Raw genomic sequence first — 27,743 nt, 5'->3', positions numbered from 1 at the left:
ATCCTGTGGTGGTTTGAATGAGATTAGCCCCCTAAGGCTCATAGATTTGAATGCTTAGTCACTAGGGAGTGGAACTATTTGAAAGGATTAGGAGGTATGGCTTTGTGGAAGAAAGTATGATACTGGGGGTGGGCTCTGAGGTTTTAAAAGCCTATACCAAGACCAAGGTTTCTCTCTTGGTCTACTTACCCAGATGTAGCTCTCAGCTCCAACGTCACAAGTGCCCCCTGCTCCGCCATGACAATAACAGAATTACCTCTGAAACTGTAAGAGAGTGCCCAAGTAAACACTTTCTTTTTAAAGAATATTTATTTATTTATTATGCATACAATATTCTGTCTGTGTGTATGCCTGCAGGCCAGAAGAGGGCACCAGACCTCATTACAGATGGCTGTGAGCCACCATGTGGTTGCTCGGAACTGAACTCAGGACCTTTGGAAGAGCAGGCAATGCTCTTAACTGCTGAGCCATCTCTTCAGTCCAACACTTTCTTTCTTAAGTTGCCTTGGTCATGGCATCTCTTCAAGACAAAGGAACAGTGACTAAGACAGACCCTGCAGGTGAGCATGGATTTACTCCATCTCCTTCACCCCAGCGTCAGTTTCTGGACTGGCTGGAGCTGATGCTCTGTTCTGCTGGTCTTTTTTACAGTTTTGACATTAACTGTCACTAGGTAATTCCAACGGCGGAAAGAAAGATGACAACACTGTTCTGAGAAGAACATTTTTAATACCTGGACACAGACATACCACAGAATGGGTCACAAGTAAAAGTCTCGTAAATAAAAACGGAAAGTGGGTTTATTAGTCCTTAATTTTAAGTAAACCTCTGGCAAAAATTCCAGTGGGGGTACAATAGTCTCAAACTGTTTTCAAAGCCAGCACCTTTCCCACCTGTTTTCTTTATTGGCTTTCCTGTAGGACAACCGAGAGGCCACTGACCATGCCCCGGGCCTCAGGTAACAGTTCCCCCAAAGCAAGCTCTCACTTCCTCTGCACGGTGGTGAATGAGGGCATCTGGATGGGCTGGATGGGGTGCACAGGCTGGAACACGGGCTTCTTCCTCACGTCGGAGTGGGCCTTCACTGTGGGGAGCAGCTGGTTCCGCTTGATCATCTGCAGGGCCAGCTGTGTGTTGCCTAGAGAAACACTGCCCATTAAAGAAAATCAAGCACACACACTACCAATGCACAGACTAGGCCACTAGCACCCTGCAAAGGAGGCGAAGGAGGCCTAGACAAGGAGGTCTGCCTGTGCACCACGACAAAGAGCCACCGCATAGGCCATATATGCTCACTTAAGTGATGTGTAGTGTGGCGGGTGATGCTGTTTTCTCTTGTGCTGGGGTTTAAACACAGACCCTGAATATGTTTACTGTTCTACTACATCCCTAGGCCAGCAATAGGATTTCAAAAAAGTTCCCCAAGGATTCTAAGGCATACCCAGGCAGACAACTTGCTATAATAAGGTGGGCTGTATAAAGAAGGGGTTCGGGGCTGGAGAGATGGCTCAGTGGTTATGAGCACTGACTGCTCTTCCAGAGGACCCGGGTTCAATTCCCAGCACCCACACGGCAGCTCACAACTGTCTGAAGATCCAGTTGCAGGGGATCTGACACCTTCACACCAATGCACATAAAATAGAGTTAAATAAACCATATATATATGGGATTCAAGGGTTTCAGGACCACAAACTCATTCAAGGCTTGGCTTTTAGTCAGTCAAGATACCTGGTGTGCCAAGGACGTAATGTCTCTTCAGCTACAAAAACAAGATGTTAGAGAAATGCCTCAGAGGTTAAGAGGACTGGTTGTTCTTCCAGAGAACCTACCTAGGTTTGATTCCTAAGTGATTGGCTTTGATTTGTTTTGACAGTTCTTGTAAAAGTGGGCCAGGAGTGATGGCATTTATCTTTATCCAGTAGTCAAGAGGCAGAGAGGCAAGAGGATTTTGGAGTTTGAGGCCAGAATGGTCTACATAGTGAACCCCAGACCAGGCAGGGTAACATAGTGAGACTCTGCTTCTAAAAACAAAAGAATGAAAACACAAACAAAACAAAAAGACACAGCACTGTGTAGCCCAAGAATGCAGCATTGTGATTCATGTTCTCAAGTCAGCTGCCCAAGAAAAGCCTAATGTTCAGGAACTGATTTTAAGGGACAGAAGTTAAAATTGCATTTTCAGACAAAAGGGAATATTTTAATTTGTGGGCAAGAATCTGTATGACACCAAAACCTTGCTAACTAACGACTCTTTCCATCTCCCTCGTCCTCTGCGCAGCGCCACGCACAGAACCTAGGCCAGCACTCTATGCTAAGCTCCAGTTTAGGCCCTGGTGTGTGTGTGTTGGCATGGTATGGAGGTCAGAGGACAATTTTGTGATTCAAGCTCAGGTCAGCAGGAACAAATGCCCTTTACCCGCTGAGCCACTGAGCTGTCCCCTTAGTTACATTTTCTACTTAGAAAACCGGGTGGGTCATATTCTCAAGGGCTGTGCAGCTTTAACCTGTATTGTTTTGGGGATACACTAGTCTGGATCACATGACCCTCCTGCCTCTCAAATGCTTTAATTAGACAAACCAACACGCCTGGTACCAAAAGTCGTGAGCATTTTGAAGGACAGCACCCTAATGAGAATCACTCACCGTTTTGCAGTTCAAGGTAGACCGCCAGCAGGATGGCCTCAGGGGGCACCTCTTTAGGATGGATCATTGAAGCCGCCTTTGCTCAAGAGAGAGAGACACTCATGAAAGCAAAGTCCTCAGTGAGTTTCCATGAGAAGCTGGCATTGACTCAGGGTTCACGGTCACAGGGTCCCTCAGCGCTTCTGCTGTCTCCTACTGTAGCCCAGGATGGCCTCACACTGAGTGCCCAGTGCTAAGAGCTATTATGCTTGGCTATCCGTGGCAAATGAGGATGCAAGGCCTTGAACACATGGTGCTGTCCTGCCTCATCCTCTGAGCATAGGGTACAGAATATGCTACCTCACCCAACATTCCTTTATCTTGATACCTATTAAACTCAATGATTATTTTTCCTCATGTATGGTATAAAAATGTAGGTTTCCCAGCTTCTACCCATATTTCCTCAACCCTAATTTTGGCTTTCTTTTTCCTTTTTTATTTTTTGAGACAGCAACCCTAAACTATGTAGCCAAAGATGACCCTGAATTTCTAACCCTGACCTCTACCTCCCTCCTCAATGGTGGAGAGTATAGGACTGTATGACTATACAATTTTTCAAAATAAAAAAAAAAATTAAGATGGATTTATTTTTATGTGCATTTTCCCTGTATTTATCTATGTGATCCACACACACCTGGTACCTGAGGAGGTCAGAGCCTTTGGGGAACTAGAGTTGTAAATGCTTGCTTGTGAGCCAGCAAGTGGGGGCTGGGAACCAAACCTGGGTCCTCTACAAGAACAAGTGCTTTTTTTCTTTTTTGGGGTTTCTTAAGACAGGGCTTCGCTGTGTAGCTGGTTGTCCTTTAACTCAGAGATCCACCCGCCTCTGCCTCCCAAGGGCTGGGATTAAGGCGTGTGTCACCACTGCCCACTGAACAAGCGCTCTAGTAGCTGAGTGGTCACTGGATGTGGTGCCATACCCTTTTGATCCCAGCAGGTGCATCTGTGTTTGAAGCCAGCCTGGTCTACAGAGTGAGTTCTAGGACAGCTGGGGCTGTACAGAGAAATCCTGTTTCATAAAACCACTAATATTACTTATTCATTATATTTGTGTGGGGCGGGGAGGAGGGGCATGTGCATGCCACAGTGCACATGTGGAAGTCAGAGGACAACTTTTTTTTTTTTTTGCTTTTCGAGACAGAGTTTCTCTGTAGCTTTGGAGCCTGTCCTGGAACTAGCTCTTGTAGACCAGGCTGGCCTCGAACTCACAGAGATTTGCCTGCCTCTGCCTCCCAAGTGCTGGGATTAAAGGCGTGTGCCACCACTGCCCGGCCCAGAGGAGAACTTTCGCATGTTGCTTTAACCATGTGGTTCTTAGGGACTTGAATTCAGGCCATCAGGCTTTATAGCAAGTAACTATCAGCTGAATCCTCTTACTGGTTCTGTGTTCCTGCTTCTAACTTTCTAAAATATTTATGCAGTGAGTGTAGGTACTGACAGAGGCAGACCCCCAGAGCTGGAGTCACAGGTGATTGACAGCCACCTAACATGGATGATGGGAACTGAACTTAGGTGTTCCAGATGTTCTTAGCTGCTGAGCCAACTCTGCAGCTCCATGAATTTTACTTTTTATCTTACCTTTCCTTTTTTCTTTTTCCTTTTTTTTAAGAAAGGGTCTCTGTGTAGGCCTGGATTGTCTCGAGCTTGCTATGTCGACTATGCTGTCCTTAAATTCAGAGTTTTCCATCTCCACCTCGCATTAAAGGCATTGTGACACCACATCTGGCTTCTTGCTGTTCTGAGATGCTTGGTCATGAAGTTGTCCAAGCTGACCCTAATGTTTCAATCCCCTTGTTTCAGTTTCCCCAAGAGAGGGATTGGATTACAGGGCTGTACCACCAGTCCCGTCTTTCTCCTCTCCTGGGAGCTGTGTATCTGCCTTCCTGGACAACATTGAGTCTATACTCTAGTCATAGGACCAAGTCCAGTGTTGTCTCTTCAGGACCGGTAACAGTTGTATTTACAATACCATCTATGTAATGATGGACAAGGTGAGGCGGAGGTTCCACCCCAGAACAGAGGAGGCAACACCAGGAAGATCACAAGTTTGAGGTTAGCCTTGGCTACAAAGTCAGACTCTGTCTTAACAAACACACCACATGCTTTCTTTCCTACATGAAGCCATTTAAGCAAAAGCAGCCACTGAATGTGGGTCAGGGCCACACGCCCAGCAGTCTCCTCTGATGTTACTAAAAAGGAAAGTCTGGTGGATAAGATGATCAGTGTATTTCCTGTGTCTGACCCCAGGGTCTATCCTCAGGTGCTCTCTGCCACGTCACTGCTTGACTTCGTGAGCAAACTGGGAGAATGTTCCTGTGCAAACACTTGCGCTCCTCAGCCTTTTGAGGTAAGGTAGCCCACGCTGCTCTGGAACTCACTATGAGTTCACCAGGCTGCCCTTAAAACTTAAAAGGTGCCCCACCACCCCCAAGCCTGGCCTTAAAACTTTTGGAAAGACTACCGGAGATTACTGGCGTGTGCCACTATGCCCAGCTAAGACAGGAGGAGCCTCCCTGATGATAAACAAGCGAGCACATAATAATTTATTCAGGTTTACTGAAGTGGAAGAGAGGCAGGTGAACATATGTGAAAATGGGCTAAAAAGTTTCTCTGTGAGAGCTCTGCAGGGTAGACACCTAACTAATGGGCAGAAAATGGGCACAACGATACAGAAGGCTGAGAAGGAATGCAGATTCTGGGGCATCTCACCCAGAGCCTGTGTAGCCCTGGCTATCTGCAACTCACTTTTTAGAGAAGGCTGGCCTTAAACTCAGAGATCTGCCTGCCTCTGCCTCCCAAGTGCTGGAATTAAGGGTGTGTGCCACCACCGCCCTGCACAGCTCACGCTCTGAAGACATGCCCTATGAGTGGGGTGGGCAGCTTTTCCCTCTCACATCACAGAGGTCTAACAACAGCTAGGCATAGAAACTGAAAATTCTGTACTTGCAGGTCTACCTTCATGTGGGGAAGGGCATCACTACACTACTTCGTAGACATTAAGATGTTTCGGGTGTGTGGATGTTAAGATGGATCAGTAGGTAAAGGAAATAACTAACTCCCCCAGTCATACATACACACACACCATAAAAAACTTTTTAAGTTCTATTTTTTTGGTGACTAATAAACAGCGGTAATTTGCTGTTGTTCTTTGCATCAACCACAACCTACACAGCTCTTTATAAAACACAGGAATTCAAGGTAACAACTTTCTGAGACTTAACGGAATTTGGCTGCTGACTGCTCAGAATCATGGTGTGGGGGTGATTTGGAAACATCAGCTCAGAGCCCTTTCTGACTCTCCAAATCATTGTTCTGCCCTCCTAGACAGGGTGGGCCTCCCAATTAACAAAGACCTGCCACTGGATTAACCCAAAGAACAGAGACCAAAACAAACCGGAGACCCCAACAGGACTGACCTCATCTGTCTTCTCGCATGGCTCGGCCGTGACCATCTGCAGTACGAGAACCTGAGCTGGGCTGTGCACACTAACTGCAGATCTAACGCCCAGCTGGCCACGGGGGTTGGGCCAGGCCATCAGAAGGGCTGCTGACTACAGAGTTCCACCACAGTTCAGTTCACAGCTCACGTGCGTGCTCAGATCCTCAGGGCTCCCCAGGGCTCAGCATCGATTTTCTGATTTTGCACTGGAAGTATTCAGTGCGGACGCTAAGGTGACTACAGCTCACGGATGTTATTTTCCAGGACAGAGCCCCATCACTTTAGACCCATTAAGGTCACCTGCGTAAGCAGATAGTATGTGGAGGCTGTGATGTCCCGAGAGTTCAATCAGTCTCCCCAATAGGTGAGAACACAGGTGGTTCTCTCAGGATGTCCTTTTCTTGGGTTTAGTTTTGCCTTTTGTTTTCTTTTTGAGACAGGCTGTCTTAGGATTTCTATTGCTGTGACAAACACCATCAACAAAATCAGTTTGGGGAGGGAAAGTTTTCTTCCCACTTACAGTTTACAATCCATAACTCAGGGAAGTCAGGATAGGAATTCATGGACAGAGCAGGAAGCTGGAGGCAAGAGTTGATGCAGAGGCCATGGAAGAATGCTGCTTACTGGCTTGCTTCAACCTGCTTTCTTACAGCACCCTTCCCCATCAATGACTAATTAAGAAAATGTGCCAGGCAGTGGTGGTGGTGGTGGCGGCAGAGACCTTTAATCCCAGCAGGCAAATTTCTGAGTTTGAGGTCAGCCTGGCCTATAGAGAAAATTCCAGGATAGCCAAGGCTACACAGAGAAACCATCTCAACAACAGAAAGAAAGAAATGCACCATAGACATGCCTACAGGCCAATCTTATGGTGGCATTTTCTCAATTGAGGAGTCCCTTTTCCCAAGGACTCTACAGCTTCTATAAAGCTAACATAAAACTAGCCAGCACACAGGACCATACTATGTAGCTCAGGGTAGCCTGGAACTCTCTTTGTAGGCCATGCTGGCCTCGAACTTACAGAGAACCACTTGTCTCTACCTCTTGAATGCTGGAATAAAAGGTATGCCCTGCCATGCTCCCAAGAACATTTAATTTAATTTAATTAATTATTTGTTTTTTGAGTTTTTTAAGACAGGGTTTTTCTGTGTAGCTTTGGAGCCTATCCTGGAACTCACTTGTAGAACAGGCTGGCCTTGAACTCACGAGATCCGCCTGCCTCTGCCTCCAGAGTGCTGGGATTAAAAGTGTGCTGCGCCACCACCACCCAGCCCAAGAATATTTTAAATCTGGAAAAATATTTCAGGTGTTTAATAAATTGACCATACACCTCAAATAAAATCACAAACCCGATAAACTCTCAGGTCCTCTACTACACACGGCCAACTGCCCTTCCTGTGTCCTCTTACCTGATGCAGACACTTCCGGGCTTTGTCGTACTCGCTCCTCAGGCAGTAGGCACTGCCCAGGTTGAAGAGCATCACAGTCCGGGCAGAGTTGACAGAACTGGGGTAGCACTGAGGGGCGCGCTTGCCAGCTGAGGAGAGAGCGTAGATACTGGTGAAGGGGCTGTGCAGAGGACACAGGGGCACCACTCCACCGCTGAGCACTTGGAACAAAGCACTATTCCTCAGGCTGACAGATACACGAAGGACACAAGAGATGCAGGGTCTAAGTCTTTGGGATGCAGGCCAGGCTACTTAAGGATTTACAAAACTCTTACTTACAGGATTCCATTGCTTCATTTTCACCCTTGTCTGATCCTACAAATACATGAAAATAAATCTGAGGGCAGGACAACAGCACATCTTCTAAACACCTAAGTTTCTTCCCAAGTAGGAACTTAATGTATGGTAGTATTTGCTTTTGGTGTTGTGGAGGCTTTGTTAAAGGTGTCAGGATGCAACCTCACCACCACCCCACGTGAGTTAGCCACGAAGAGAGGGGACCACATGGCTTCATAGCCTCAGAAACTCAAACATGACTGAAAATTGTTTGAAAACCACACCTCCATTCCCTTGCATGGAGGAATCAGTTAAAAGGAACAAAAAATAGTATCAGAACCAAACCAAAATGCATCCTCTTAAGGCAGGTTGGCACAAATGTCTGTCATCCTAGCACTGAAAAAGTCCAGCCAGGCTGGAGGATGGCATGAGCCCAGGAGCTTGAAGCCAGCCTGGGCAGTGAGGTTATGCCTCTTAAAAAGGGGGGGGGGGTGAGGTGAGCAGAGGAAAGGAAAGAAGGAAAACAAGAAGGAAGGAAGGAAGGAAGGAAGGGAGGGAGGGAGTGAGGAAGGGAGGAGGGAATGGAAGGGAAGGGAAGAATCCTAACATATCATCAGCCTTTGAGTGAGAATTTAGGCCAAGTGACAATCAGTTCCCAGGCTTACTTAGCAAACAATTACTAGATAGTAAGAACAGCCATAACTGGAGAGCTGACGTCAATCTTCCTGCCCTTCACAACCACGCCCTTAGGTCTCTACATATCCTGAATTACAAAAGGAAGGAAATGGCAACAATGACCAGTTTGATCAAATGTGTCCTCATTAACCTTGGTCCTGCTCATTTGAGGAGATCCCTAAGGAGACATCAGTGACATTCTCTGGATTCAGGTGTGTAATGGCATCAGATATTCTGTCGAGGGAGATGAGGGCTTCTGCAGCATATAAATGGCCCAAAAACCTGAAATGAAATTGCAGATTTTAGTCTGAGGAGGAGGTCACCACAGAAATGCTTAGTGTACAATAACACAGGGCACGTGATTCACATATTCCATGTACCTGACCTGAAACCTAAGCTAATTTAGGTTATTTTAATCCAGCAAGAATTAGTGGGTAGGGTACTCTTCCGGAGGTCCTGAGTTCAATTCCCAGCAACCACATGGCAGCTCACAACTGTCTGAAAATCCAGTTCCAGGGGACCTGACACCTTCACACCAATGCACATAAAATAAAAGATAAACAAATCACAAATTTAAAAAAAAAAAAAGAATTAGTGGGTAAAGTCATTTGCTACCAAATCTTACGTGCCAAGTTCAATCCCTGGGACTCATGTGCTAGAAGGACAGAGCTAACTCTTGCAAGTTGTTCTCTGCCAGCCATATGTATACTATGACATGTACTTTGCCAATCTCCATTTGCACAAACATTACAAATAAACAAACAATTCAAAAACGATTGAGAGCACTGATTGCTCTTTCCCAGGACCTGGGTTCACTTCCCAGTGACCCACCCAGAACTGGCTGTTGACTCTCGTTCCAGGGTACCCAATGCCTTCTTCTGGCCTCCACAGACACTGCACACACGTGGTGTACAGGTCGACATGCAGACAAGACACCCATACACAGGGTCTCAGAGCTCCCACTCCCTGGCATGAAAGAAGCTGGTGAGCTGGGTTCAGTAGGTAAAAGGTGCTTGAAAACGCAAGCCCGCGGAGCTGAGCTCAATCCCGTGAGGTTGGGAGCAGAGAACTAGTTCAAACAGAGCTGTCCTCTAAGCGCCATGAGCACCATGGATGGCCCCCATGTTGCTCGACAATGGCACAGTGCACAGGGGCAGAAGCAGCAGGAGATATTGGCTCCAGAAGGAGGAATGTCAACTGCCTCTCAAGAGTTGTCCTCTGACTTCCAGAGTGTGGGGCACGTACTGTGGCACCTCACAGCTACGCTCACACATATACTACTAATAAATTAAATTTACCACCCACATCAAAAGCCAGATAAGGTGGAGCTACATAGTGAAGTTTTATCTAAAAGTAAATAAAACTTGAGGTGGGGGGATTCCATGTATCCAGGCTGCCTCAAACCTTTAACAACTTCTTTCATTTTTATTTTTTGCGACAGGGTTTTTCTATGAAACAGTTCTGGCTGTCCTGGAACTCACTTTGTAAAACTGGCCTTGCTGCCGGGATTAAAGGCGTGCATCACCACCACCTGGCTAACCCTTTACCCTCTGATCCTCTTGTCACCCTGTGCTGTCATTGCTGGGATTATCTGCACAAGTGGTACATGTTATGTGGATGCTGCAACTGAGCCCAGGGTTTCACGCCATGTTGAGGCGAGCACACTATCAACCTAACCACATTTGTGGCATGTTTTATACTTTGTTTTTAAAGACAGCCCTGGTTACTTTGAACACAAAGCAACTAATCCTCCTGTCTCAACTCCTGAGTTTTGGGGTTATGGTTATGAGCTACCATAGTCTCCCTTCTTCCCTTCCTTTAACTTGAGACGGGGTCTTAAGTAGCTCAGGATAGCCTTGAACTTGGTATGTATATGAAAACTGGCTCTGAATTCCTGATCCTCCTGCACCCACCTCCAAGGTCCTGGGATAACAGTCATATATCATGACTGTTGCTTTCCTCACCAACACATATCCCACTGGAGAAGAAAAGTAAGCCAAGAGAACCCAGCATCCTGGAAGTCACACTTACTTAAGAGAGCCCGACAGCTTGGGCTGCTGGAGGAGCTGGTCTGCATGATTCAAAGCCATGAGGTTATCACCTAAGGCTAGAGCCACGTAAGCACTGCAAGCAAGGATGGAGCACCTACAACAGAAGAGAGGAGGTAAGAACCCGAGTTACAGATGGGACAGTCTCAGGACAGCCAGGACTGTTTCAGAAAGAAACCTGGTATCAAAAAAACAAAAAACAAAACAAAACATCCAGATGTGACAATATCTTGGTCAAATACCAAATGGTTAGCCCTGAAACAAGCAACAAGAACTAAGCAAGTTATATTCATATATTTAGGAATGCATGCACACACTTAATAGTAAAGGAAGAGTGCATGAATTTGAGAGCAAGAGGGGAATACATGGGCGAGGCTGTAGGAAAGGAAAGGGGGAAGAATAATAGTTATTCTATAATCTAAAAATATAAAATTATAAAAAAATACAGGAAGAATAAATGAAATACAAAGGTTACGTAGGATACGGGTCTCCAAATAACAATTTAAAAGATGTATATATCTATTTCCATGCTTTCCAGGGATAGGGGGATCTCAAGCTTGAGGCCACCTGGGCTGCATGGTGAGCTCAAGACCAGGGTCTTACCCTGACTTGTAAAAAATGGTTCCTCTTCCTTTTTTTTTTTTTTTTTTAAGTTTTTCAAGAAGGGTTTTTCTGTGTATGTTCTGGAACTAGCTCTTGTAGACCAGGCTGACCTTGAACTCAGAGAGATCCGTCTGCCTCTGCTTCCCAAGTGCTGGGATTAAAGGCATACACCAACACTGCCCAGCCTGATTCTTTCTATATATATAGTAAATTATTCAAGTATTTGAGTGTTCTATTTTCATGTACACCAGAAGATAGAACCTGATCCCATTACAAATGGTTGTGAGCCACCATGTGGTTGCTGGGGATTCAACTCAGGACTGGAGAGAGACGGCTCAGTGATTAAGAGTACTGCCTTCTTTTCCAAAGGTCCTGAGTTCAATTCCCATCAACCACATGGTGGCTCACAACCATCTGTAATGAGGTCTGGTGCCCTCTTGAGGAAGAGACTTGGTCAGTCGTCCTCATCAACTTAGACCATGAAGCCCAATATGGACAAGTTCAACAGAACTGCCATATACAGGCTGCCAGGGCACACATTTCATTCATTTTTTTCCTCTGAAAGGGCAGTCAAGTGCTCTTAACCTCTAAGTCACATCTCTCCAGTTCCCTCCCTTTAATATTTTTTTTTTATCGTTTGAGATTATAATACATTGTTTTCCCCTTTTCTCCCTCCAAACCCTCCCAAGTACATTACTTCCCTTGCTCACTTTCAAATCCATAGCCCCATCTCCTGCCACTTTTGGGTAATTTTCATGTCATTCTTTTGCAAGAGGCCATGTTAATCTTTTCTGTCAATCCAGTTTTACTATATATGCTGCCAAAGTTAGCATGGAAACAGGGTCTTATTCTAAGTACAGACTGTCCTCAAACTTACATAGTCTATCTACACTGGCCTTATACTTGAGTCCCCAGTGCTGCAATGGCTGACAGGCACGGCCCCATCAAGTGCTGCAATGACAGGCACGGCCCCATCAAGTGCTGCAATGACAGGCATAGGTCCCACAACAACTTCTGTTTGGTTTTCTTTTTCTGAGACAGGGCTTTCCTCTGTAATATAGGCTAGCCTCAAAACTCACAACAATCCTCCTGCCTCAGCTTCTGAAATGTTAGGATTACAGGTATGAGTTACCTCCTGGCATTTACTAGATAGACCAGACTAGCTTCAAACTCACAGAAACACAAACACACCTACCCTACCTCCAGAGCGCAGAGATGAAAGCTCTATGCTACTGCACTGCTTTTGTTAATTCCTCTCTCTCTCTCTCTTTTTTTTTTTTTTTTGAGACAGGGTTTTTCTGTGTAGCCCAGGCTGTCTTGAAACTCACTCGACAGCCCAGGCTGGCCTGGTACTCAGAGATTCACCTACCTCTGCCTCTCAGGTGCTGGAATTAAAGGTGTTGTGCCTAGGTATTTTGCCTCCTGGATGTGTATCACACGTGAACTCATCTACCTGGTGTTCAGAGGACAAAAGAGGGCCTCAGATCCTCCAGACTGTAACTGGCCTCGTACTCACAGAGATCCACCTGCCTCTCTGCCTTCCAACTGCTGGGATTAAAAGAATACTGCCCATCTAATTCTAGATAAACAACAGTGTCCCAGTAACTTAAGGCTGGAGACACAGCTCATGGTATAGTATTTGCCTAGCACAGGCAAGGTCATGAACTCAAGACTTCAGTATCACAACAAGAAAGAATACAGGCTATGCTAAGCATGGTGGTACACATCTGTATTCCTAGCACTGGAGGTGAGGGGACATGGACACAGAGGCCGGAGTACAGTGTTCAAGGCCAGCCTGCATGGCACAGTAAGACCGTGTCTCAGGAAAAAAACAAACAAAACCCACTCCACAACAACAAAAGCAAAAGCTTCCGTAGGTACACTTAGACCACTGCTCCTTTCCTCGGCTCCCACAGCCAGAGGTTGTCCTTGCAAGCTGTAGTGCTACAAGCCCAGAACAGGACCACCTCAGGCAGGCTCACTGGGAAACACAGGCCCCAGCCTCTCCTGACGGTAGGTGGGCTAGTACTACGTCAGCCCACTGTCACGCTCACTTTGGGTCCAGAAACCAGTCATGTAAGCACTGGAGCAAGCCCACATCAAACCCATGTGTAAGAAAGTGAATGTTCCCCAACTTTTACCCTAAGGTTCTATTAGTAAAATCAGCCCACTAAAATATTAAATATGTTAGTATAAAACTGGGGCCAGGGATGGCTCAGCAGTCAGAGACCTTGGCTAACACGACTTGGTTCAGTCCTCAGCCAAGCAAAACAACAAATGTGGCTGGGATCCTGAGCAAGGGCCATGGAACTAAGGCAGTTTCACTGCCCTGAACCGCCACACTCCTCCTGAAGCCTGATAATTCACCCCAGGTCACTTCTCAGTGCCCTCTCCACTCAGTTTCCTGTTAGAAAACGCGATCTCCCGCAGGCTCTGCACAGCACAAAGAGACAAGCATGGCTCTACCTACCAGACCCATGCAGAAAAATCATTCTACTTTTGATCCTTAAAGCACCCGTCCCCAACACACACTGCACCCTGGAGCCACTGTCCGATCCGTTTTACCTGATGCTCAGTGGATCTGACAGCTCACTGAACTAGAAGATGAAGAGGCAAGGGCAGAGACACTCTAGCTTCTGCCCCCTATGGAGAATCTGACAAAACCCTCACTCCATCCACATCCTGAAGAGCTAGCTAAGTCCTCATACAACCACAGAAAGAGAAGAAAGGAAGGAGAGGTGAAGGGGGTTCCTCCTTAAACATTAAGTTACAATCAGCTGCAGAAGACTGGCATTGAAAACTGTCGAAGAGATATCCTGGGGACTAAGGAATGCAGTTCAGATACCTCAAACTTTAACCACTAGCAAAGAAGCTGACATGGCCAAAATCAGTCAGTCACCATTTGTCAAAATGAAACACATTTACAGTGAAATTCCACAACAAATATCATTTGAAAAATTGGCTAACAAGATCAACGCACAACAAACTGGAAAAGGTAAAATCTCAAAGAAATATATATAACACACATATATATAAGATATATATAACAAACAAGAGCCCCCAAACCACCAAGCTTATTCTACTTCTCTACAAGTAATTTAGAAAAAAATGAAACCTGCCCACTACCAGCTGACCCCTGATTCTCCTGCCTCTATCTCCAGAGGGTAAGGCTTACAGACATGCACCATATCCTCTATGGGGAACAAACTCGAGGGCTTTGTACTTGCTAGGCAGTCTACCAAATGAGCTACATTTGCAGTCCTAGGAGGCCCCTCCCATAATCTGAGACAGAGCGCTGCTAAAGCAGCCTCAGCTAGCCTCTCAATTCTTGTCCCTCACTCTCCTAGATTATAGATTACAGAGGTGGGCCTTATGCCTGGATAATCCCCACCCCTACTCCCATAAGAGACAAGTTCTTACCATGTATCCCTGGCCGGCCTGAGACCTGTTAAATAGTCCTGTTAAATAGTCCAGGCTAGTTTTGAGCTCACAGAATCTGCCTGCCTCTGCTGGGGTTAAAGGCAAATACCACCACATTCTTTCTTTCTTTCTTTTTGCCTATTTTGCTTTTTCTTTAAAACAACAACAACAACAACAAACTATGGGTGTTCTGCTGCTTGTGTAGGTACCACTTGTGTGTCTAAGGAGGCCAGAAGAGGGTGAAAATCTCCTGAAACTGGAGTTACCGATAGATGGTAGTGAGCCACTACGTGGTGCTGGGAACCAAACCCAGGTCCTCTAAACCACAGAGCCATCTCTCGGGCGCACCCTGCTTTATCTAAAAAGCTCCTTTTATCTTTAGCAAATGTAGTATCACAAGAGCTGGTCATACCCTAGGCAGCAAATGAAACGTATACTGTCTGGCTGGAGAGGTGGCTCAGTAGCTAAAAGCAAGTACTGCTTTTGTGGAGGATGAGTCTGAGCCCCAGCACGAACCACAGCTCCGGGGATCCTGTGCCTCGAGCTTCCAGCCACAAGCTCGCACATACACACACCCCTCCCCCATCCCCATCCCTTGTCCTCACACCCCCCTTCCCACAACACACAATTAAAAGTAAAATGAATCTTTTTTAAAAAGCAGAAAGTCCTGGAGATCCAGCATTTTACATAAACAGAACCACGATGTCACACAACCCGCTCTAACCCTGTGACCTGACAGGAGAGATGCAGAGAAGCAGAGCGGTGAGAAATCACTGCGACAGCACGGGAACAGTCAGGCCTAAGGGCGCTCTGTGGAGGCACACGGGATCCTGCTAGCATGGACACAAGTGCAGATGACATGTAGGTCCTGGGCACGATCCTCCGGAGAACTTACTGCATAGGCAGACTTCAGCAGGACCACATTCAAGTCATAATAGGATGCCTGAACCTCAGCACTGGGGATGCTGAGGCAGGAGGATCACTGTGGTTTATGTAGAATGACTATGTATCATGTAGCTACACCTCAAATAGAAACAAAACAAAACAAAACAAAAACCCCAAACTCAACAGAAATGGAGACGGTATGGGCCCCGAGGAGGCAGAACAAAGGATGAAGATCAAGCGAGGCACGCCAAGCGGCAGGTCTCACCTACTCCAACTCTGCCCCAGGACAAGACTCAGACAAGCAGAACCCTTACACAAGCTGAGTCTTCTGCAGTGTGTGTGATCAGCCCGTTGTTGGACTCCTTAAAACCAACCCTTGGGGATCCTTTGAATCCAAGGAAGAAGAACTCAAAGGTGCCAAGTCAGGAACTAAGGAATTACCTCACCTGTACAACACTGGGCCTAATTATGTTTGTCCTAAACATTTTCTGTTATCCAATTTGAGGCCTCCTACCAAAAAAAGACAAATTAAAGTTCATTTTCACTTTGTGTGCTTTGATTTAATTTCTCATACAGAAACAAGTCCCCCATGCTGGTCCCAATGCTTTTTCCTACACCTCCCTAGTACTGCCGTAGTCTTTCCAGATTCTGGAATTCTCTAGCTTATTGAAGATTTATGCAATCTTAAATTATGTATATATATATGTATCTGAGTACTCATGCACACACAAATAAAAAAGGACCTTGGATTCAAAGTTTTTTATTTTTATTTAAAGACAGGGTTTCCTGCATCCTAGGTTAGCCTCAAATTCACTATGTAACTGAGGGTGACCTTGACTTCTGATATCCCAGTCTCTCCCTCCACACTGCTAAAATTACAGGAATATATCACCACATCTCACCTCTTTTTTTGGAGATGGGGTTTCTTTGTGTAGCCCTGGTTGTGCTGGAACTCACTCTGTATACCAGTCTGGCTTCGAATTCACAGAGATCTGCCTGCTTTGCCTTCTGAGTGCTGGGATTAAAGGTGTGTGCCACCACTGCCTGACTCTCTTATTCATTTTTAACATCGAATAAATTTTTAGAGGTGCTAGGAATAGAACACAAGGGCTACCAAGTTTCACCCCAGTCCACCCATGATCAGTATTTCTTGTTTTAGTATTTGACTTTATGTGCACATGTGTGCATGCATGGGTACTACGTGCATGCAGTACTGAGTCTGTGGAGTCCATAAGAGGGAATCAGGTGCCCTGGAACTAGAACTACAGGTAGTTGTTGATAAACCAGCCTGTCTCTATCTTAGGACTGAAGCTATTTTATAGTAAAGACAAACCAGATTCATTCTTATTTATAATTAAACCTGTTTCTAAAGGACTGGGCTAGCCCTCATCTGTAATCCCCCCCACACCCAAGGTTTCATTGTGTAGCCTTGATTGTCCTGGAACTAGCTCGGTAGTCCAGGCGGGCCTCAAATTAAGAGATCCGCCTGCCTACGCCTCCCAATTTCTGGGTTTCTTTTCTTTTCTTTTCTTTTCTTTCTTTCTTTCTTTCTTTCTTTCTTTCTTCCTTCCTTCCTTCCTTCCTTTCTTTCTTTCTTTCTTTCTTTTATGGTTCAGGGATTAAAGGCATGACTTTATTTTAGTTATACAAGTAGATTTTTTTCTTTCAAAAGTTCAGACATGTCTCAAAGTCACCATGCAGCAGAGACTGGCTTTGAACCCCATCCTCCTGGTTCCACCTGCCAGGGGCTGTGATTAAGGGTGTGGACTACCATATCTGATTCCAGGTGGAATGTAATTGCTTTTTACCTTTTTTTTCTAGTTTACATCTGTATTAATTGCATTTGCATTCAAATAGGCACTTATGGATAGAAGCCAGAGGACAACTCATAGAACTCCTTTATTTCATGGGCGTGGGAATCAAACTTAGGTGGGAAAATGCTATCTTGCTGGTACAGTGACTAAATTAAAAAACAAAAAACTGTTTGAGCCAATACCCTTTGTCTAGTTCACTGGAAAACTGACTTTTTCAGAGAACAAGGCATTGTATGGTAAGAGCCAATCAGGATCTTGTAACCAGGGTTAAGACCTAGCTCCATGGTAGTGATGAAGCACCTGCCCTACATGCACAAGTCAGTCCCTGACTGCATCTCTAGCATCATGGCCCCCCTGTTCCAATTTGTTCAGATAAACTTAAGGGGCGGGGCTTGGAGTGGACAGAGTGGGTAACAGCAGATGCTGTGCAAGCACGGGTACCTGACTTTGCATTCCCAGCAGCCATGGAAGAGGCCAAGCGTAACTTCAGCACTGAGGTGGGCAAAGGGAAAGGAAAGGCAGGACAGTTAGGTCATGCAGGACAACCAAAGCTGCACGACGGTGCTATGGAGAGGTCTCCTACAGGGGTGCAGGCATCTGGTCCTGCACCTGACAGTGTTGTAGCATAGGTGAAAGCCAGTGCGCTCACCTCGGTGGATGCTCAATGCGTCAGATACTCACTTTAGGTTTTCTAATTCCTGCTTCCTCAGTGGAGAAGAAGGTGGAGCTGGAATGAACTTATCTCCATCATGGCTTTTACTGCTGAAATAGAGAAAGACTCAGATATAAAAAGAAACAAACCAGTGTGAAATTTGTTCTCCTATCCCTACCACCCCAAGGCAGGTCTTCAAGTGTGTGAGTCAGAGCAACTAATGAACGGAGGCCTGCAGTACGTTTACGCTCACTCCGTACTGCACTGCGCACTACTGTAGTGTCCCGAGCACACAAGAGCACTGCTATGAAATCTCCAGCTGCAAACATCACCACTATAGAAGTATCTTCTCACGCTGTACTGCTTCAAAATTTCTCTAGTTTATAAGCTAGGGCTGTGGTTCAGTTGATAGAGTGATTGTCTAACACACAGGAGCCCTGGGATCCAGTCCCAGCATTGCATAAGTCAGGCATAATGGTGTGTGTCTTTAATCCCAGTATATGGGAGGTAGCAGACTAAGGGTTAGAAGTTCAAGGTTACCTCAAGGTGAGTCTGCCAGGTCTATATGAGACTTTGTCTCAAAATTTATATAACAAATACTCAAAAAGTTATAATCAAGAAAGGAGGTGTTGGAACAGAGACAAAGGTTTAAAGGTAATGTATAGGGACCAGACCTTCAAGTTGGGCATGGTAGCTTGTACCTCTCCTCCAGCACTCAGGAGGCTGAGGCAGAAGGCTCACTGGAAATTCAAAGCTGACTTGGGCTTGAGATATAGTCCTAGATCAACACAAAAACGAAAACAAGTAGAATAAGGGGGAAAAAAAGCAAGTAGGTTTTCTTTTCTTTTCTCTCTTTCTCTTTCTTTCTTTTTCTTTTTGTGAGACAGGGTTTCTCTGTGTAGCCCTGGCCATCCTGAACTCGCTTATAGACCAGGCTGGCTTCTAACTCACAGAGACCCAAGAGTCTCTGCTTCATGAGTGCTGGGGTTAAAGGCATGTGCCACCATGTGCAGCTGGCACTTTAAAAAAAAATATGAATTTTTAAATGTTTGCATGTATATGAGTGTGGCTATAAATGAACCATAGTGCACACAGAGGTCAGAGGACAACTTGTAGAAGAGTCGGTTCTTTCCTTCTACCATGTGACTCTTGGGGACAGAACTCAAATTGTCCAGCTTAGCAGCAAGTACCTCCACCTAATGAAACCATCTTGTTTGATCTTTGGGGGTTGGAAGCAGGGTCTCACCATATAGCTCTGGTTGTCCTGGGACTTGCTAGGAACTTACAGAGATCGGTCTGCCTCTACCTCCCAAGTGTTGGGATTAAAGGTGTGTGCCACCTTCTAGCTTGGCTCCTACTGTTTAATAAATAAATATATAAAATGCTGTTTCTGATACCCACAAGACTTTTGAATCCCCCACTGCTAACCTACAGGCATTTCTTTTCTTTCCTATTTCTTCACAGGGTTTTGTTATATATCCCAGACTGGTACCCAACTTGTCGTCCTCCTGCCTCCCAGAACTGGAACATAGACGTGTGCATCCTACCTGGCTCTGGCCTTGAAGCTGCTCCTTTGAGAAAACAAAAAAGCCCACACCCCAAGTTCGTTTTCTATCTTTTCTCAGAGTCATCTTCTCACTTAGCTTTTCCATTGTTTCTCTTCAGAAACATCCTTGCCTTTGTTGTGAAAGAATAGGAAAGCTGGATGCAGCTGAGGAAGACATCGGAAGGATAGAGGGCTTGCAAAAGCCCTGAAGGGCTTCTGCCAAGAGGGTTGCGTTGGTATTTTTTGTTTTTTGTTTTGTCAATTTGACACAAGCTAGAATAATCTGGGAAGAGGGAACCTCAATTAAGAAAAGGCCTCCATCAGACTGGCCTACAAGCAACTCTTGACTGCTGATTGATAAGAAAGAACCCAGCCCACGGTGGGTGGTGTCTCCTCTGAACTGATGGTCCAGGGTTGTGCAAGCATAGTGAGCTATGGAAGAGAAGACATGGGTTAACAGCTAAAAAGCTGAGTTCCTCCTAGGCTTCTGCTTTGGTTCCTGCCACCCCTCAATGATGGAATACCACCAAGACCAAACAAACCCTTTCCTTCTTGTGGGAGTTCCAATAAGAACGGCTCCCTTAGACTCATCTACTTGAAAGCTTAGTCAACAGGGAATGGCACTATTTAAAAGGACTAGGAGGTGTGGTATTGGTGGAAGAAGTATGTCACTGGGGATGGGCTTTGAGGGTTAAAAAGCTCAAGCCAGGTCCCAATGTCTTCCTTCCTGCTGTCTGTGTATCTAGATATAGAACTCTCAGCTACTTTCTCCATGTCTGCCTGTATGCCACCATGACAATAACGGACTAAATCTCTGAAACTGAAAGCAAGTCCCAAATAAATACTTTTAAGCGTCGATGGCCATGGTGTCTCTCTGTAGCAACAGGACACTAAGACTCTTCCCAAGCTGCTGTTGGTCTAGTGTTGATCACAGCAGGAGAGAGCACAAGACAGGAAGAGAGGGATCGGTACCTGCATGGCTCACTGCTCTCGTTGCTTTCGGTGTTTCCTCCTAGCTGGCTGCTGTTCTTGGAGCCATTTTCTTGCTTTGGGTCTTGCTGTTCTTCGGGTAATAGCAACAAGGCATTTCTGAGACAGATGGCTGCAAACTCCACACTTGCTACAGGAATAGCCGAAGACTGCCCATCACTTCAAAGAATGAGACAAACAAGCTGAACAGACAGCAGAAAAAGAAACTAGACATGTCTGCTATAAGAAATCATTAACTGTTATACAGCGGTTGTGGCGCATGCCTTTAATCCCAACACCAGGGAGACAAAGGCAGGTGGATCTCTGTGAGTTGGAGGCCAGCCTGGTCTACAGAGTGAGTTCCAGGACAGCCAGGGCTACAAACAGAAACCCTGTCTCAAAACACCAAAAAGATCCTACAGAGGACTATAAATACATATAAATCAAATAAACTCAAGTACTCTGTACTGTCAATATTAATGCAGGAGAGGAATTAATAGATGAGGTCATGAGAATAAAGGTCAGAACAGGTGTTGCAAGAATGAGAGGGGTTGGGGAGTGGTGGTGCACACCTTTAATCCCAGCACTTAGGAGGCAGAGGAAGGCAAATCTCTGTGAGTTCGAGGCCAGCATAGTCTACAGAGCAAGTTCCAGGACAGGTTCCAAACCTACAGAGAAACCTTGCCTTGGAAAACAAAAACAAAAAAGGAACTAAATCAGTGTATGTTCAATATGGTTTTATTTATTTATTTATTTATTGCTTGCTTGTGGATGTTTTCAATCAGGCTGGCTGACTCCATGGATGGGGACTAACAAGACAAAGGTGAGGAGGGTAGGCAATTGTTCCAGAAGCAGTGTGATCTAAAAAGGAGACACCAAAACGCCCTCTTCTGGACATTCTGATTCATGGCAATCAATAGGCTGCTTGCTTAGGACACAGACCGTTTCAGCACCCCAGATGCACTACATCGTAGCTACAGCAGACAGATCAACTCACTGTGGAGCTACTCAGTGTGGGCCTCGGTTTGCGGGTCTGGTTACTGATGCTGCAATAAAACGTCATCACAAAGCAATTCTCCTATGAAGCGATAAAGTCCAAGCTCTTTCCCACTAAGACCAGCGTGAACTGGGTTATCACAGAGACAAATTGGCTCATGGCAAAATACTTACTTGTAGACAGTGTTCTGAATAGACTGCGATGCCAGAACGATTTTACGGTGATATCCTTGACCAACAATAGACTGTACAATTCCCTTTTTGGTAGGAAGACCTTTAGTTTCTTGCTCAGAAGTCTAAAACAAAATATACTTCAAATAAAATTTAAAGGAACTATAAGACATGATATAAAAGCCAGGAGGTGGTGGTGCGCACCTTTAATCCCAGCACTTAGAGAGGCAGAGGCAGGCAAATCTCTGAGTTTGAGGCCAGGCTGGTCTACAGAGTGAGTTCCAGGACAGCCAGAAATGCACACTGAATTCCCTGAACTACTGGTAGCCGTGTGCCACCATGTGAGTACTCGGAACCTATCCTGAGTTCCTGGCAAGTGTCCACCTCTAGCACCATATTTTACAATTATTAAATAAGTATGTGAGTGTGTACTTAGGAGATAGGGTTTGTTATATAGCTCAAGCTGGCCTCAAACTTGCAATCCTACTGCTTCAACCTCCTATGGCCACTGTGAGGCTACATTTTTTCCGCCCTGTGTATCTATCACACATGTGTCTCTGTGCATTGAGTCTGGAAACCTGAGGGGAACATTTGGAGTTGTCCTTGGTGTGTCTCCTGTATCTTTACTGAACAGAGTCTCTCAACAGAACCTAGGCTGGCTGGGAAGGCTAGTGCAGCTAGCCAGCTAGGGATTCCATCCCTTACTTTCCAGTTCTGGAATTATGTTCATCATAATCACAGTGCTGGAAAGCCAAACTCTAGCCTTCATGTTTATTAAGGCAACCATTTCATATTGGAGCCATCTCTCCAGCTACACCTCCCACCCCTGTGTTTCTGTTATATAAGGTCTCACTATGAAGCCCTAGCTGTCCTGGAACTTGCCATGTAGACCAGGCTAGCTTTTAGATGGACCTCACTGCTCCTGCCTCCCAAGTGCTTAGATTAGAGGCACCATCTTGCCCATCATATTTTTCCTCTGAAGTAGTAATGACATTACCAGAAACAATCTAACAAGCTACATACAGAGTTCACACAGGTATAATTCTTGCCTTCTAGGCAACTTAAAAAAAAGCCCCAATCCATAAAACCAACAAACATTTAAACTTAAAGGTATAATATTTCACCTATTTCACCAAGGAGCCTGGAGACAGCAGTGGATACACCTCTTCTTCCACCTTACTAATTACCGTGAGGTGAAATCCTCGTTATCATCGTATGAGACACCCCAAATCTCCTCTGCGGCAACACCCTAGAGCCAGGCAGCAGGGATACAGAACTAAGTGTGGCCTGGAGCCTTTTCTCTAAACTCTCTCCTGCTAACTACAGAGGTCCTCACAATGCAAGTTCATCAAAGGATCAGCAAAATCAGTGACTCCTAGAGTCATTCCTTTAGTCACTAATTTAAACTTACTTCTCAAGTTATGTGCATGTGTGGGCCTCAGTGGGTTTATGCAGTGGAGTCTAAGGAGGCCAGAAGAAGGCATTAACTCCAGTCTAGATTCTAAAGTCTAGGACTTGAATTGCAGGCAGTGTACATGCTGGGCATCAAATTCAGACCCTCTGGAAAAGCAGTCCCTAGGCCCAGTTAACAAATTTCCTTTATTTTATTTTTTTCAGGTTTTTGAGACAGGGTTTCTCTGTGCAGCATTGGCTGTTCTAGAACTCACTCTACTCTGTAGACCAGGTTGGCCTCAAACTCAGAGATCTACCTGCTTCTGCCTCCCAAGTGCTGGGATTAAAAGCATGTGCCACCACTGCCTGGCTTCAAACAAGTTTTTTTTTTAAAAAAAAAAAAAAAACAAGAATAAATCTGCCTCAAATTTATCAGTTAATTTAAAAATGATTTAAATAAGAAAGTGTGTTTTGTTTTTGAAACAGGGTTTTAAATAGCTCAGGATGATCTCACCATGAACAGCTAACTCACCTGTCCTTACTCTTCAGTCTTTATTCTTCCCCGAGACAGGGTCTCTGGCTGTCCTGGAACTCGCTCTGTAGACCAGGCTCGCCTCACACTCACAGAGATTCACCTGCCTCTCCCTCCCAAGTGCTGGGATTAAAGGTGTGGGCCACCACCACCTGGTACTGAAGTCCTTTTTAAAACACCAAACTACAGGAGAGACAGCTCAGTGGTAGGAACACCTGCTGCTCTTGCTGAGGGCCCAGGTTGCTTCCAGCACTCACATGGCAACTCCAATTCCAGGGGCTCCAAAGCCCTCTTCTAGCCTCTGTGGCTCTGCACACACAGTGGTGCACAGATATATATGTAGACAAAACACTCACATAAATAAAAATAAATCTTAGAAATGAAAACCCCACTGGGCGGTGGTGGCGCATGCGGGAGGCAGAGGCAGGTGGATCTCTGCGAGTTTGAGGCCAGCCTGGTCTACAAGAGCTAGTTCCAGGACAGGATCCAAAGCTACAGAGAAACCCTGTCTCGAAAGCCCCCCCCTAAAAAAAAACCAAAAAAGAAAAAAAAAAAAAAGAAAAAAAAAAAGAAAACCCCCAAAGAAGCTCAGTGATATAGAACTTTCCTTCTATGCACAAGGCTCTTTTTTGAGTTTGAACCAGCACGCGTGCACACGCGCGTGCACATACAGGCCACGAAAGGTAAAGCACAATTAACTACATGGTTAAAGCCTTTTAGGAGCATCCTTAGTCTCTCCTCTGCTATATTCAAGTCATCAACTACTTAAATACTAAAACACCAGGTATGCTTCTTTTAAACTCCTTGGTTCTTTTGCCTGCTTTTCAGAAAATGCTGCTCAGTAAAGAACTTCAAAATCCTACATATCCTATGGCAGGCAGGCATGCCAGGCAAGACCGTAGACGTCAACTGCTCCCACCTTCACACACCCAGGGAACACAGGCAGAGGGTGAGGGGACTTGGGAGTTCCTGTTTCCCCCACTTTTCACTGACCTTTCTCCAGCAGAGATCCTGAAGACAGCTACTAATCTAGAGATAATGATGCAGGGCAGCCTATTTCTAAACACTGTGGACAAATGTGTCGGTGGGGATAGTTGACTGCATGTGCTTCCCTGAAGGGAATGCTATTTAATGTCGTCCTGTCCATTCTGGATCAGAACCAACTGTTCTCTAAGCACTGTGTATACAACTATCATCATGCTTGCAGACGGCACAGGGCAGGCCCAGCAGGAGGCACTGTTCAGACAGGCAGTTTTCTCATTGGCATCAACCCTTTCCCAAGAATCAGAGTTAAGCAAGTGACATTTTGATACTAAATCCAACCCCCAACTGCTAACAGAAAACTCCCCTGTAAATTCAGTGAAGGTGAAAAAAGAAATGAGGTCTTAGATTCCCAAGAATGCTTTGCTCTCTGTGTAACAAGTATTGGAGAGGAGAAAAAGAGGTTCAAAGAGATACCCAAGGAGCACTCACCCCTTTATTGGCAGCAATGCAGCATTCAGCCAGTCGTAGCCAAAGTCGGGGATTTGCATGATAAACCTGAACAGCTTCAATCAGACACTCGAAGGCAGCGAGAGGCCTCCCGATGTGTAGCAGCTGGATCCCACAGTTATAGAGCAGCTCATACCTTTTGTTGCTTAGCAGTGTACACATGGGTCTTCCAGAAAACTTTTTGCCTGGCGATCAGAATTGGAGACTAGATCATTAAAGTTCAGTTGCACTGAAGGCATTTGTTTTTCCAAGTAAACACTTGTACGGTTAGTACCAACAACCACAATTTAAACTGTAATCAGTGGCTCTCTCCAAGGTGGTCTCTCCATGCTTAACCCTACAAGAATCTGTCAATCATATCAGATGTCTGTGCTAGCTGGGACAGAGATGTCCTTGCTTGTGTCAGCTCTTCTGGTAATGCTGCTTCAGGGAGCCAAAGAACTGAAGTGAGAGTCACTGACTCCTTGAACTTTCCAGCACCTTCAGCTTGGCCAATTTGTTTCCACTGCTACACGTTTCCAGTGATTCATATCCACAACAGGACCACTTGCCATATACATATAGAATGTATTTTTGTCTTTCTGTCTTTCTTTTATTTTTTGAGGCAATGTTTCTTTGAGTAGCCCTGTCTGTCCTTAGAACTGACTCTCTTTGTAGACCAGGCTAACCTCAAATTCACAGATCTGCCTGCCTCTGCCTCCTAAGGGCTAGAATTAAAGACGTGTGTTAACAAGCCCAGCATAGAATATATTTTTCATCAACTAAGTGCTTATGATTTTAAAAATTAGAAAATTGCTTAATTTAAAGCATTTTTGATCAAGGATCCATATAATCTGAATGTTCAATAACAAACTTCAGCAATGCTTTAAGGCTGTCAGATGCCACCAATACAACACTTTGGAAGTTCTGCCAACAATTTAATAATGCTGGCCTGACAGCTGAGAAGTCCTAATGATTTAATTAAAACTGACTGACATATCATGTAGGATTACTGATTCAAATACAAAACAAACTGAAGTAACTGAATTCTTTTTATCTTTTCTTTTCCCCCATGCCTGTGTGTTTTCGTGTGTGTTTAAGTCTAAACCAGAGGTCAAGTATCTCCCTTAATCTCTCGTCCTTTAGGCAGGCAGTGTCTTTCAATCAAACTGAAGCTTCCTGATAGAGGGGCCTCACTAGCTGGCTTGTTCCAGGACCTCACCTTTGCTTTCTAAGGTTGGAATTACAGGTGAGCTGCCCTGGGCATACAGCATTTATGCAGATCAAGGGGTTGAAAGTCTGTTCCTCTTGTGTAATTGCTGAGACATTTCCTCAGCTCTTGCTTTTTCATAATTCAAAAATTTCTTAGCTTCTTAATACCAAGGGGCAATAACTACTAAAAGTCTCCAGAGCCAAGTCTGTACACATGGCTGGCACCCTTGACAGGATGGCTGCTACTCCTTTTATTGTGACATCTTAGAACAAACCCGTCTCGTCCTCTGAGCCCTGACTGTGTCCCCCACACCGAGGTCTCCTCCCTGATGCTTGCTATCTCACTCTTGTGTTTCTCACGGAGGACACTGCAGTTCCCAGCGCTGCTTACCTGGATCAGTGCCACCTGCACTGAGCTGGGCACAGACATTGTCATTTTCTTGCAGAGCCTTCTTAAAGTAGAAAATTCCCAAATTGTGCTTGCTCATGGCAAAATGGATGCAACCAAGATTATTCCAGAACATGCACCTCAAGCATTCACCTGAAAACAACACAAACCACTTTTATCTACAGAATTTTGTTTTTGCAGTCCCTCATATAAAAATCAGACCTAGGGGCTGGAGAGATGGCTCAGTGGTTAAGAGCATTGCCTGCTCTTCCAAAGGTCCTGAGTTCAATTCCCGGCAACCACATGGTGATTCACAACCATCTGTAATGAGGTCTGGTGCCCTCTTCTGGCCTTCAGGCATACACACAGACAGAATATTGTATACATAATAAATAAATTTTAAAAATTTTAAAAAAAATCAGACCTAGCTGCTGTCAGTTACCTAACCTATTTGGAATGTCACTTAGTCACTAAAGGACAGTTCATGAGGCATGGTGTTAAGTGACACAGACACCCTCTCTGGCAGATAAAATCATTTTTAAAAAACCCTGCATACTTTTTTTCTGACTTCATTTTAACAAATGACAAAAAATTAAAAACAAATACATATGCCATCTGTCCACAGTGAAATACAGTACAAACTGCAAACAGTGAAACAATCTAAACACGGAGGCTGGAGCTTAGTGCAGTGCTAGAACTGGCTTAGCATGTATAAGGTCTTGAGCAGAACACATGTATGCACATGGAAAGAGCTAAAATACATAGGGAAGAATAACAAGGAGAATGTATGCAACAGAATATACAGTACTTGGGAGGTGGAGGCAGGTGGATCTCAGTGAGTTTAAGGCCACCATGGTCTACAAAGCGAGTTCTAAGACACACAGGACTGTTGCACAAAGAAACCCTGTCTTGGAAAAACAAAACAAAACAACAAAAACAAAACAGAGTATAGAAACCCTGTTTCATCTGAAGCTTAAGTTCCCACTCTACTTACTCTACCCACCCATCCATCCATCATACTACCTACCACCTGAGACAGGATCCTGTGTAAAAAAGGCTGCCTCACTGCAACTCTCCACGCAGTTGAGAGTGACAAGTAATTCTCTTGCCTCTACCTCCTCAAGTGTA

At 45.1% G+C, this 27,743-nt stretch overlaps 1 protein-coding gene and 1 non-coding gene across 8 annotated transcripts in view; both read right to left on the bottom strand.

The window, feature by feature from the left end:
- Positions 1–709: 709 nt before the first annotated feature.
- The window catches only part of Cnot10 (CCR4-NOT transcription complex subunit 10), a 49,056-nt gene continuing 22,022 nt past the window's right edge, over positions 710–27,743 (bottom strand). For 2 of the 7 annotated variants that reach the window (XM_048423223.3, XM_048423219.3), the window contains exons 9-19: positions 26,619–26,768; positions 25,019–25,221; positions 21,625–21,746; positions 20,458–20,634; positions 17,969–18,049; positions 10,549–10,662; positions 8,669–8,799; positions 7,846–7,881; positions 7,528–7,655; positions 2,644–2,719; positions 710–1,138 (exon numbers count right to left, since the gene is read on the bottom strand). In XM_048423223.3, the coding sequence (XP_048279180.1) occupies positions 984–1,138; positions 2,644–2,719; positions 7,528–7,655; positions 7,846–7,881; positions 8,669–8,799; positions 10,549–10,662; positions 17,969–18,049; positions 20,458–20,634; positions 21,625–21,746; positions 25,019–25,221; positions 26,619–26,768 (1,373 nt within the window). In that variant the 3' untranslated portion in view covers positions 710–983. The remainder of the gene's footprint in view (positions 1,139–2,643; positions 2,720–7,527; positions 7,656–7,845; positions 7,882–8,668; positions 8,800–10,548; positions 10,663–17,968; positions 18,050–20,457; positions 20,635–21,624; positions 21,747–25,018; positions 25,222–26,618; positions 26,769–27,743) is intronic. The other 5 variants (XM_048423224.3, XM_048423220.3, XM_048423225.3 and 2 more) reach the window with 3 other exon arrangements.
- On the bottom strand, positions 11,896–12,001 carry LOC146894516 (U6 spliceosomal RNA). The gene has a single exon (XR_015001972.1). It is a non-coding gene; the product is annotated as a U6 spliceosomal RNA (small nuclear RNA).

The sequence above is a fragment of the Myodes glareolus genome, chromosome 4, assembly GCF_982192425.1.
Source record: "Myodes glareolus chromosome 4, mMyoGla1.1, whole genome shotgun sequence".
In the NCBI taxonomy this organism is placed as follows: domain Eukaryota; kingdom Metazoa; phylum Chordata; class Mammalia; order Rodentia; family Cricetidae; genus Myodes; species Myodes glareolus.
The sequence above is the reverse complement of the archived record's forward strand: the minus strand, read 5'-3'. Positions and strand labels throughout refer to the sequence as shown.